This window comes from Pomacea canaliculata, linkage group LG5, assembly GCF_003073045.1.
Source record: "Pomacea canaliculata isolate SZHN2017 linkage group LG5, ASM307304v1, whole genome shotgun sequence".
Classification (NCBI taxonomy): domain Eukaryota; kingdom Metazoa; phylum Mollusca; class Gastropoda; order Architaenioglossa; family Ampullariidae; genus Pomacea; species Pomacea canaliculata.
The window spans coordinates 4,297,414-4,308,289 of NC_037594.1; the positions used below are offsets into that span (position 1 = coordinate 4,297,414).

Genomic DNA, 10,876 nt, shown 5'->3' on the forward strand with positions numbered 1-10,876 from the left:
GCGTCCACCCATATCCTCATCTTCAAATTAGCAACATCTGAATCTCTTAATGAGATTTCCATTCTATTTTTGAGTTAAAAATAATGATTTTGTGGTCTAATGTTAGGTTGTGGCTCTTATGATTAAGCCACGACAACATGCCCGTTTGCTATCTATTACAAAAGAGCTATATGTTCTATACTGCGAGTAAAGTGAAATGTAAATAATAATAATCATCATAATCATAATAATACGTTTATAGCGCCAGTTCCAGCCCCCTATGGGCTCTTTGCACATCACAATGAGTAAAGGGTACTTTTATAGGAAGCAGAAACCTAACCGTGAAATTGTTTTAGATTAAACTTTTCAGATAGGGTGCATTTATATAACATATATCTTTTAATATATCATTATGTGTAATTTATCGTTTGTGTTCACTTGCGTGCGAGAGTACCTCAGTCACGTAGTAAATTCACACACACACATTTTTCTGGGAGGAGTGCAGCTATCCCTGTCTGACCCAAGTAGAGGAGCAGAGCGACCGAAATGTCACTTGTCGACTTGTTCAAATACAGGGCGCAGTGTCGCTACATGGCCCTCAAATACAAACACCAGCACTTGACAGCCAAACGTTCTTTACTCCCACCCCACCTCACCCAACACCTCCAAAAAAGGAACAGCAAACATCAGCGATTTAATATCAGCAGAATGATTGTCCTCCACAGTTCGACTACGATGTAATCTGGTTCGCATCCTGTCCGGGACACAACGATCGCTCAACAGCTTTTGAAATTGAATCAGGTCTTTGTCACATGACAAGATCTTCCCCACAACCTGTCTCCTCCAGCTTAGAAAAAGACTTACATGCTTCGTTCTGCAGTGTGGTGAAGTCGATGAAAACTGTAGTTTTTGTCCTCGGCCTGTATCATCTAGCTTTGTGTGTTGTACAAGTCTGGGTTTAGTTTGCGGTAAGGGGGAAGGGGAAGGAGTGTTAGGAAGAGTGTTGAAGGGAAAGAGAGGGACGGGGGTTGGGTGGCGATTTTCAGTCACAGGCCTGGGGGAGCCTTCAACTTCCGCTTCTGCCCCGACGTTGGGATCACTGACTGCCAGACCAAGGTGTCACCCCCGGGAGACAAATATTAAACACTAAAAGACTAGCATTAGACACTAGGAGAAGTTAGCGTTAGACAGCAGAACACGTTGGTTAGAACCAGAGATGTTAGGAGAGTGCTAGACATTAGGAGAGGGCAGGAGACAAACTCAAGTTTCAACAACACAGTGGAGCTGAAAATGATCACGGATCTTGCTCGACAGCACGTTTCTACACATTCTGGATTAAAAAAATTTTTTTTTAGTTTGTTTTAACTCTCGGTCCTGCTTTGTGTGGGTGCCTATGTCTCTGTGTGCGCGTGTGTGATCCGATGCTCGTGTGTGCCTATGAGTTGAAAACCACCTGGCTCATCAAGCGGATGGGTGAATGGGTATTTAATTTAACTTGGAATAGATAAGAGAGTTGAAGGAGAGGTTATGGGTAAGATGAGAGAAAGAGAGTGTGTGCGGTGTGCATGTGAGAGAGACAGAGATCCGTCTCAGCCTGGCCTGCATCTTATTTTTTGACAACCCCCACTGTCAATAACTGTTATATTGTCATAACACCTAAAGAAAACGGACGGCACGATTGTGGTACAGTATACCCAGCCAAGATTCTGATAGAAGAAACAAAACAAAACATAACAAAGAAATAAGTATATTCACAAGCAATAATACAGCATCCAAACAGATATATAGACCAAATAAATGTCACCCCGAACATGTTTTAGAAAGGGTCCGCCATGATTGCTACAATGTACATTAAGATGTTGTCTCTATGTCTCTCCTTCGCTATTCTTACCTGCTCAAACATCAAAGGTCCCACGGTCTTACCTGTACATGCAGGTAACACTATGGCGAGTCCCAGGACACGTCAGTCAGCCCGCACACACAAGTGGTTTCTATCGTCGAAACTGGATTAACTGGCAACACCTGGCCACTCACAAAGAAAGCTGATTTTTTTTAATGTTTGTATCATTGTATCCCAGGCGACTTACAGCGCTTGGATTTTCACAGCAAGAAGTGGAACTTTCGTGTAGTTGTGGCAGTTAGTTGGATTTCGTCAGAATGTTGTGTTGAAAACCACAGTTCTTTGTTAACATCCCTCTCCTTCCTCTCTCTCTCTCATACAAAGAAGAACCGAGAATAAAGACAAGTTCATTCAATATTTTAATAACCCTACAGACCCACTTAAAACATTTATTATTCTTGAAACATAGTTTGGAATTAAAAAAATTATCCCTATGATTTTTTTAAATAAAGAAATGATACGATAGTGATTAATATACAGGCTCATAAGAATACAATGTCTTCACCTGTCACTGTTCAAACTTTTATGAGATGCCCCAGCGGGCGCCATGTGTACTGGTCTAAAAAAGAATATTTCTTTCCAGGTGTGACTAAAACTGAAGAAAACTGTAGTTAACATGACAGCCTGGGTTTCACTGATGTTTTAGCAAAATCCTGTGGGCATGAAAGTAGACTCCAGGTACATTACACTTCTATTGATAAATCAATATTTCTTTTAATATATACTCATCGTTGAAAAATATTTGACTATTACATCAGACAACAGTCATCCCTTCAGGTATGATGTGCCCTGCTACATATTTGATAATCTCATTCACTTGATTCAAGCCTAACATCTTCAGACTCATAAAATCGTTTGGCCTCTCATTATCTCCATTATTGCCATATACATATATGTACTCACTTTGCAATAAACATATTTTCCAAGAAAACAATGCAATGACAAAGAGCTTGCTATAGTAGAGTCTTTGTGATACAGTAAATAATCGTGTACATAAAAACAGCTAGAGACACGGACACGCACGCACACACACTGTCAGACGGACAGTAACGAGTACAAGGACAGTACATGTAAAAGTAACATGTCATCAAATCCACCCATCAAATCCCGCACCCACATCTCAAGATACAGTCTCGCCTATGCGACACCCTGACCCCGCACCCATCACGCCCTTTGACCCAGTGCTGAGCATAAAGCCACTCATCATCCGTCTGACGTCAGGCGAGGGACGATCGAGGGCTCTTCCTTAAACACGAGAAAAGCCTCGAACTTTAAGTGTCTCTGACACTCTGACACATGCCAGTGGTAGGTAACCTTACAAGGTTTACACCTACGATGTCTCAAACCGACCTCCAGCACGATTTTCAAACAACAAGCTGCTGAAATCGTTATGAAATCAAATGCACAGACGCACGTACATGTTAGCGCGCGCACACACAAACAGAGAAGCATGCACGCGCACGTTCGCAAAACAAGGAGACAAGCAGATTTTACATTTGACTGCGATAGTCCCCATATGGTGGCAGGATAAAGGGTTAACAACCTCGGGGCGAGATCGTATTGCTTTATAAAATTATTATTTCAGTGATGTTCAAAGTTCACTCCTTGAAGATATCTGGCGCAGATAATTAAAAAATAATGGATCACAACAAATGGGACAAAATAGAAGAAACGAGGCAAGCAAAAGATTACAACTTTCTAAAAAAATTTCATATCGACCATCAACACTGCAAGATACAAGGAACACATTTTTTTTTCAACAAAATACTCAAAGTTATTGAACTTTAAAAAAATCCCCTAAAAACTGTGTGGTTGAAAAATGAAAATTAGTTAAAATATATACAATAATTAACTTATAGGCTATTTCTCCAAAATTATGAATCTGACGAAGGACGGTGAGCCGTCGACAGCTGTGGATGTATGGCAAGACTGTGATATCATCGCGTGAACATCGGAAGGCGGCAAGACGACGAGCCCCTCGTTTCCCGTTCGACCGGAAATGACGATGGTTCAGCAACCTGTCAAAGGTTAGGCGTCCCTTGACCCCACACAGCTTTACTGACAAACGACTTTTGTGACGTGCAGGTGTTGCTCCATTCAAGTCGATTCGTAGCAAAGGTGTGTGTTTTAAATGCAGATTATCAAGAGTGCAATGTAAATGGGAAAGGATCATGTCCCACTCCGAGAAACGGGATAAAAAAATGTTTACTGGTAGCGAGGCTTTCAAACGATCTTTTCTTTAATCTCGCAAGGAGACCCTTGAAAATTTACGTACTCCAGACATGGTCTGAGCAGTGTGGCTATGGGCGGTATCTGAATAAATGTTGGGAAAAAAATTGTCACAAAGAGGACGGTAGGAAATAATTGACTGATAAAACTTCTCTCTTCCAGTTGTTTACAGTTAAACCTCGTTAGCTCGCCCTACCTCTGTTATTCTTCCATCCTCGCCTCTCATCATATATTTGAAACAATCCTTGCCCATGAACAATATTTCATCTTTAATGTACATGGCAATGGAGGGTTATGGCATTACAGTCTTATAGTCTTTGACAGTTCCAGGAATTGGGACAATGCTGCTGCCATTGCTGATGTGCAACACTACAGGGTCAAGTTCTGTCACAGACAGACACACTGTCAAGCCACTTTCTGTCACGAAAAAGCAAAGATGCAGGCAGTTGCTCCTATGAGACAGTAACACTGCAGGATCGGTGTCTGTCGTGAGAGAAATACCATAGTCATCTTCTGCCATGAGAATGAGAGAGAAAAAAAAAGAGAGAGCAACGCAGTAGTGTCCCTTTCTGTAACATCAACTTTTGATGTGCGATAATGTAAATCCTTTCATCTGGTAGGTACAGCAGTCTGTACAGTCTCTGCAGCACATCGGCGGAAATGACTCCACTGCGCATGCTCCCAACACCACCCGACCCCCGAACCTCTGCATCCTCATCGCATGCACGCGCGTGCGTTTGTCAGTCGAACTTGACGAGCCCCGGCAGCTCCACGCGTTCACCCAACCGTGGCAAGCCGTACTTCTTCAGCACCATGTCGGCCTCCTGTCGGGCCTCCTGCCCCAGCGCTCGCCGGCTGTCGGCCTGGGGCAAGGGCGGGCTGCGGTTGAAATCGTGGCGGAACACCTCCAGGGCCTGCGGCACGTACTCAGGCCGGAGCTCCAGCAGCTTGAAGAGAAGGTGGCAGGCGGCACGCGGGTTCCGCATGACATCCTCGTACAGCAGGGCGCGGATGGGCACGCCCTTGTCACGCAGCTCCGCGCAGCGGGCCACGCTAGCAGCCCAGGCTGCGGTGGCGATCCCTGATGCTGACAGCTTCCCAGGATGCAGTGCGGCTCCCGGCTTCTCGTTGACCCCAACAGCATCAGCGTACATCCACTTGCGAGCGCAAGGAAACACGGCAGAAAGCAGGCTGCTGTCCAGCAACATCTTCAGAGCCCGGGATGCTGGGTCGGCGTGGGCCAACGCCAGAGTGGAGTGCAGCGACTTGAGGCTGTTGCGGTAGAGGAAGAGGTACCTGGCGCGTGGGAAGGTGGAGTACACATCCTCGATCATGCGAGTGACGCAGGGTCGAGCCTTCAGCAGCAAGGTGCCGCAGCGGTCATCCGGCTTGCACAGCAGCCGCACGGAGCTGGTCAGCAGTTGAGAGTACTCCCCCGCCGCCAGCGCCCCCGCGCGGTACAGCCTCCCCAGTGACGTCAGCACGTCAGGCTCGTGCAGCACGCGCGTGTTGTTGGAGCTTCCCAGCACGTTGGCCAGCAGCGCGGATCCGGCACGCGGTGCACACCCCAGCCAGGTCAAAGGCACGCGCGGCGGTCCCAACGTCCGACGCCGTCTTGTGGAACGAGGCCAGCGGCATGGTGATGACCCGCTGCGCCAGCGCGAACTGCCGCAGGTACAAGGGACCCCCGGAGTACACGTCCGTCCCCTCCTCCACCTCCACGAAGATGGCCTCCTGTCGCGTGATGCAGTACAACGACACGGCGGGCCGCAGCACGTGGCTGGGGTGCCGGAAGCCGCTGTGCGTGGCAATGAAGTCGCCGACGTCGGCCACGGCACATGACGTCAGCTTCCGGCGCCAGCGGATGTCCAGCACGTGCGCGCTCTGCTTGAAGTTCAGCCCTCGCTTGGCGTCGCGCCGCACGCGTTCCACTCCCGTCACGGCCCAGGTAAACTTCTGGAAGGTGACCACCAGCCAGCGGGTCAGCACGTACAGCAGGAAGCTCATCGCTTGCAGGAACCAGTCACGTGCCACGTGCATGGCCACGCTCATGTTCTCCAGGTGGTTCGTCGCGTCCTTCTGCTCCATCTTCAATCACCTGCAACAGTAAATACCAGAAATTAACAATAAATAAATAAAACAAACACCGAGCTTATCCCTCGTGAACTTTGCTCTGTTGGTATAGTTAATAATTTCAGACAGATGTTCACACTGGTGGAGAATTGTCGCCATTGTATACCTGCAGGCTGAGCAGGTTTTCACACCACAGTCATGGCAACCCGGACGTGCTGTCCAGGTATTCGTCGCTCAGCAGGCTTCTCTCGCCAGGTGTGTGTGTGTGTTTGTTTGAAAAATAACTTGGTTGTTGGTTTATTAGCCACATGGCGCACGCGCCCATTCCGACTTCAATCGCCGAGTGATTTCTAAGAAGCAGTGAGTCACGAGGTGGGACCAGCGCAAACATTACTTTTATTTTACGTATTGTTAACAACGCACAATAGAAGTGGAATCATGATATGTTCCGACTCGCTAAGCTGGAGTAATATCTCACATGTTGTGCTATACATAACATCCCCACATTCCAGTGTAACATTTACTTGAAACCTGCCACACAACTGCCGCTAGAGTTCTTTACCTATTATTTTAAATTAATACTTCACAGCTGGTTCACAGCTTTCATCAATGTGATTTATTGCTACACATTTGAATGTTTTGAGTCAATCTGAACATGGAACACACGTGAAGAGAAAGAAAGAAAGAAAGAAAAAACCCACAAGCACACACCCACTCACATGCAGCATACACAAACACTGATGAATCACACAGTCCTGTCTAGTTTTCAATAATGAAATCGCTGCAAAGCAGAAGCACTCTATCCTCCGACCTTACATTCGTTCAATCCTCTCCACTTACTCCCACCCGAAAAGATTTGTTTTACACATGCAGAGCACACACCACATGTTTGACACCAGGACTGTTTAATTACTTAATTATCTTCATAAGTTCGGGAACCACATGTAAGATTATCTTAGTGCCTTGGTGCAAAGATGGGAATAAGTCCAGGATTAGGCAAAGTCCAAAAGAAAGGGTCAATTGATATTCGTGATTAGGTTTTCAAACATGTTCCTGCAGAAAGCATTAAGAAAGAATCCCCTCCACCCGGTTTCTCTCGAGAAAGTTCGTCAGGACTGGAGGTTGGCAGCAACATTGTCAGCAAATGGTGGCATCAACGGTTGCCCTTGCACTTTAAAACTAATTCCACAGGTGAGATGCATGTCTTAATTCACTATTTCTCCTAAACATCCCCCCCCAACACCCACAGGTGCAAACAGACACACCACCCAGGAAATTGCCATTAGCGTGATGTGAGCGTGCATGTGTGTTTGTATGAGGGTGAGAACGAGAGACAGACTGTGGATATTAGTGTGTGCTTTACGTGCTGAGCGACTTTACAGTACAAAACATGGCCATGAGGTCCCCCACTTGAGAGATGTTTGGAGAACCTGACGAGGGAGGAATGTTTGCTAACTGCCGGCACGGCGCACCACACACAGGCTTGCTGTGCAGGTGTACCAGGTGTACAGGTGTACCACGTGTACCACGTGTACCAGGTGAGATTCCGCGGCGTCGTCCACAAAACGGACGGGAGAAGGTGAAGGGGGTGTCAAGGGAAGGGAGTTTGGGGTAGGCCGACAAGATAAAACCAAACACAGAGGACTGCTGCAGGCTGCTGTTCATTTTTAGTTGCATCATCAACCCACATCACATTTACATTACTCACATCAAAAGCATTTTTTTTTTTCGTTCAATTTTGTTCAAAACAGAGAAAATCTACAAATGGAGTGCTGATGAGCTGTTCTTTTTCTCTCTTGCGGAAAGAGAAAACACAACCCAACAAACATAGTATATGAGCCTCACCTCCTACTTACTCCCATCACCACCATAATCATCATCGTCGTCGTTGTTTTCGTCAAAAATAAATAAAGTTCACAATCTCTCAACACTAAAAGCATCCTGTATTCAACGTCGGATATTTTAAATTGTAATGATCCAATATTTTCCGTCTTCATTTACTTTTTATGATCGAGTGTCCTGCTCCGTGGATTACAGCCTGGCGTTAATGGCGACACCTGTGGGGTGACCCTAGACAAGGAGCGGCGAGATGATGAATAGGCTGCAGGTTGCTGCTGTTGTCTTGTTCCCAACTCCCTGCTCACAGATTGTACACCCATGTGTACAGAATACACTGATGTACGACTCTGCCACACGGAGCAAATCTCACTTACACCCTGCTATGTGACCTACCCGACACTGTCAAGAGTTATATATGACACAAAGGTCAGCAGGTAATTATGAGGGTATCTGCTCTCACCCTTGTCGCCATAGGGAGAAGAACTATGACCCAGTTCAGGTACTAATGTTTATCTTCCTAAAACGTTTCGTGGACTAGTTTGCCTGTCTTCAAACAAATTTAAATAAATAAAGGAAAAAATACCGTGTCTTCGATAATCATATCTATGCATCTTACTAAATAAAAATTAATAAATAAAAAGCTGGCAACTCTCGTAATATAAACGATCGCTGAACGATGCAAGTCGTGCAGTAAATATATGTCCAGACATCGCTTACCAACATTAGTAAAAATTAAACACACACCTGTATTATATATATAAAACATATCCCTTGATCATGAATGCACGCCAGAGGGCGACTACACCATCGTAAACCAGGTAACAAAGGCATACCTGGCTATAAATACAAGGAGAGATTCAGCAACAGACAAAGATGTGACTGGTGTTTGCGATGTTTTTCTGACATCATCTATAAAAATGTCCCTGAGTTATTGTTTACTTTGAAGCTTGGCAATGAGGGAGAGGTGGAGGAGCTGGCTCTGTGCACGAGGCATGTCAGTTTATTTTAAAAGTCCACAGTCCTGTTTGCACAGTGAGTGAGTACCCTTGTGAAATGCGTAAATGTGTGTACACAGACCATTTACACTCCCCCCGGGGCGAAATGTCAGTGAAGTGCGACGTTTGTTCTCGTCCAGGAGCGGGTTTGCCTATCCACCCCCTCCAAGAAAAACATTATCAGCTTCCCCCCATCCATAAAATGCACGAGGGCTTCAAACTCGTGACTCAAACTGCTGGACTTTGAGCCCCCCTATATCCAATTATTAGGTGTTGTTTTTTTTTTATTGACCAGACACAAAAAAATATACATAAGTAACGACAAAATGTCAGCATATGTCTGGTTGATTATAATTGTCTTATACAATGAAACTACTGATTTAAACTTTGACATTTTTACACTCCCGACTCCAAATGGTGTAGGTTCCAGTCCCACTTTTCTCACATTATTTACCCACGTTTCTACGCGATGGTACCATCACTACCACAACTTCTACCACACATCACTACCACACCTCCCCCCGACGAATACACACACCTTCCCCCAACTCCTCCGAGAAAAAAAGATAGACGTGTTTAACCCCTTATATTCTGACAAATGTTCGGGTCTCACTTCGGAGCACTGCGACCTCTGCATTAGACGGTCCTGCACTCGGCTCACAAGTTTCGTATTTTATTGTCAACCATAAGTGTTCGCAACTAGGGACACAACTACACTTGCGAACACTCTTGTTTCCAGGTGATACAAACCTGTGCCCCTACCTCGTCTCTACGGCAACCCCACAGACGACAAAGACAACTATTTCACCATCTTGGACAGGACCTGTCACACTCTGTTGGCTAAGGTCACAGCCGCTGCCACCAATCGGTTGTAAGCAATGTAGATAATTACCTGAGGCCATTCCGTGAATTGTCATGTAGCGATGCCTTAAAGGCCTAGTGTGGTGCATTTCTTTCTAATGATTGATATGTATAACTACTTTTTAAAATCTGGATAAATATTAATCCCCCCCCCCTTCTGTTCTCGAGATACACCTCAACAAAGATCCCCATGTACGAAAGGTCAACAGCAAAAATGTCAATATCGTCCATTGACGTATTTAGGTTGTCAAGGCTACAGCCAATGGGAGAGCTGTGGACAAACGTGACGTTCTGAAGTTGACATTTTCTGTGCATGGCCATGTTTAGAGGACGTGTATCTCGAGAACGGAAAGGAGTCTTCACCCAGATTTGAATGAAATAGTATCTTGCATTGAGATTATTTCTGCCATTAGAAGATAAAAAATTGACCATACTAGGCCTTTAATGTTTTGCAGAATAACATTATTCGATGTAAGAAATTAGAAACAGTGTTTACTAAATCTGAACAGGCTTTAAAAGTGCGTAAAGGAGAAATTGAAAAAAAGTATGTAGGCACTTTTTACATTCACATTATACTAAAGTGCAACCGGGGGCGCGAAGGAATAACCACGTAAATACATCTCTCTGTTCATCTTGTCCTCATTCCCACCCCAAGATACGCTGTGCAACCCCCATTTCCGGTTCAACTTGACGGGTTAAAAGACCCCCCGGATTACTCAATGCGCCTCCGCCCCTTAGAAAACTGCATGATTCTGACATTTCCCCTGATAATGGCTCGTACTTTCCTTTATGCCGGCAGTATAAAGTTCCTCCCTGCCCAGATTTGAACTGTCGGTCCGATACAGACAGGTGCACAGGAAGGTTTTACGACTTCGTCATGTTCTGACTGACTACAATGAACTTTTCAAATAAGTCTGATCTTTTGTGCAGGCGGCAAAGTACCAAATCACCTCCCTATGAAAATACCTTTGCTTTCAATCCACGAACAGGTGGCACATAG

General features: G+C 45.3%; 1 protein-coding gene across 1 annotated transcript; it reads right to left on the reverse strand.

Annotated features, from left to right (window-relative positions):
• Positions 1-4,812: 4,812 nt before the first annotated feature.
• Positions 4,813-8,262, reverse strand: LOC112564162. The gene is given in 3 exon segments (XM_025238793.1): positions 4,813-5,700; positions 5,702-6,206; positions 8,183-8,262. Coding segments are annotated over 2 exon segments (1,347 nt in total). The 5' UTR covers positions 6,197-6,206; positions 8,183-8,262; the 3' UTR covers positions 4,813-4,848.
• Between the last annotated feature and the right edge of the window lie 2,614 nt (positions 8,263-10,876).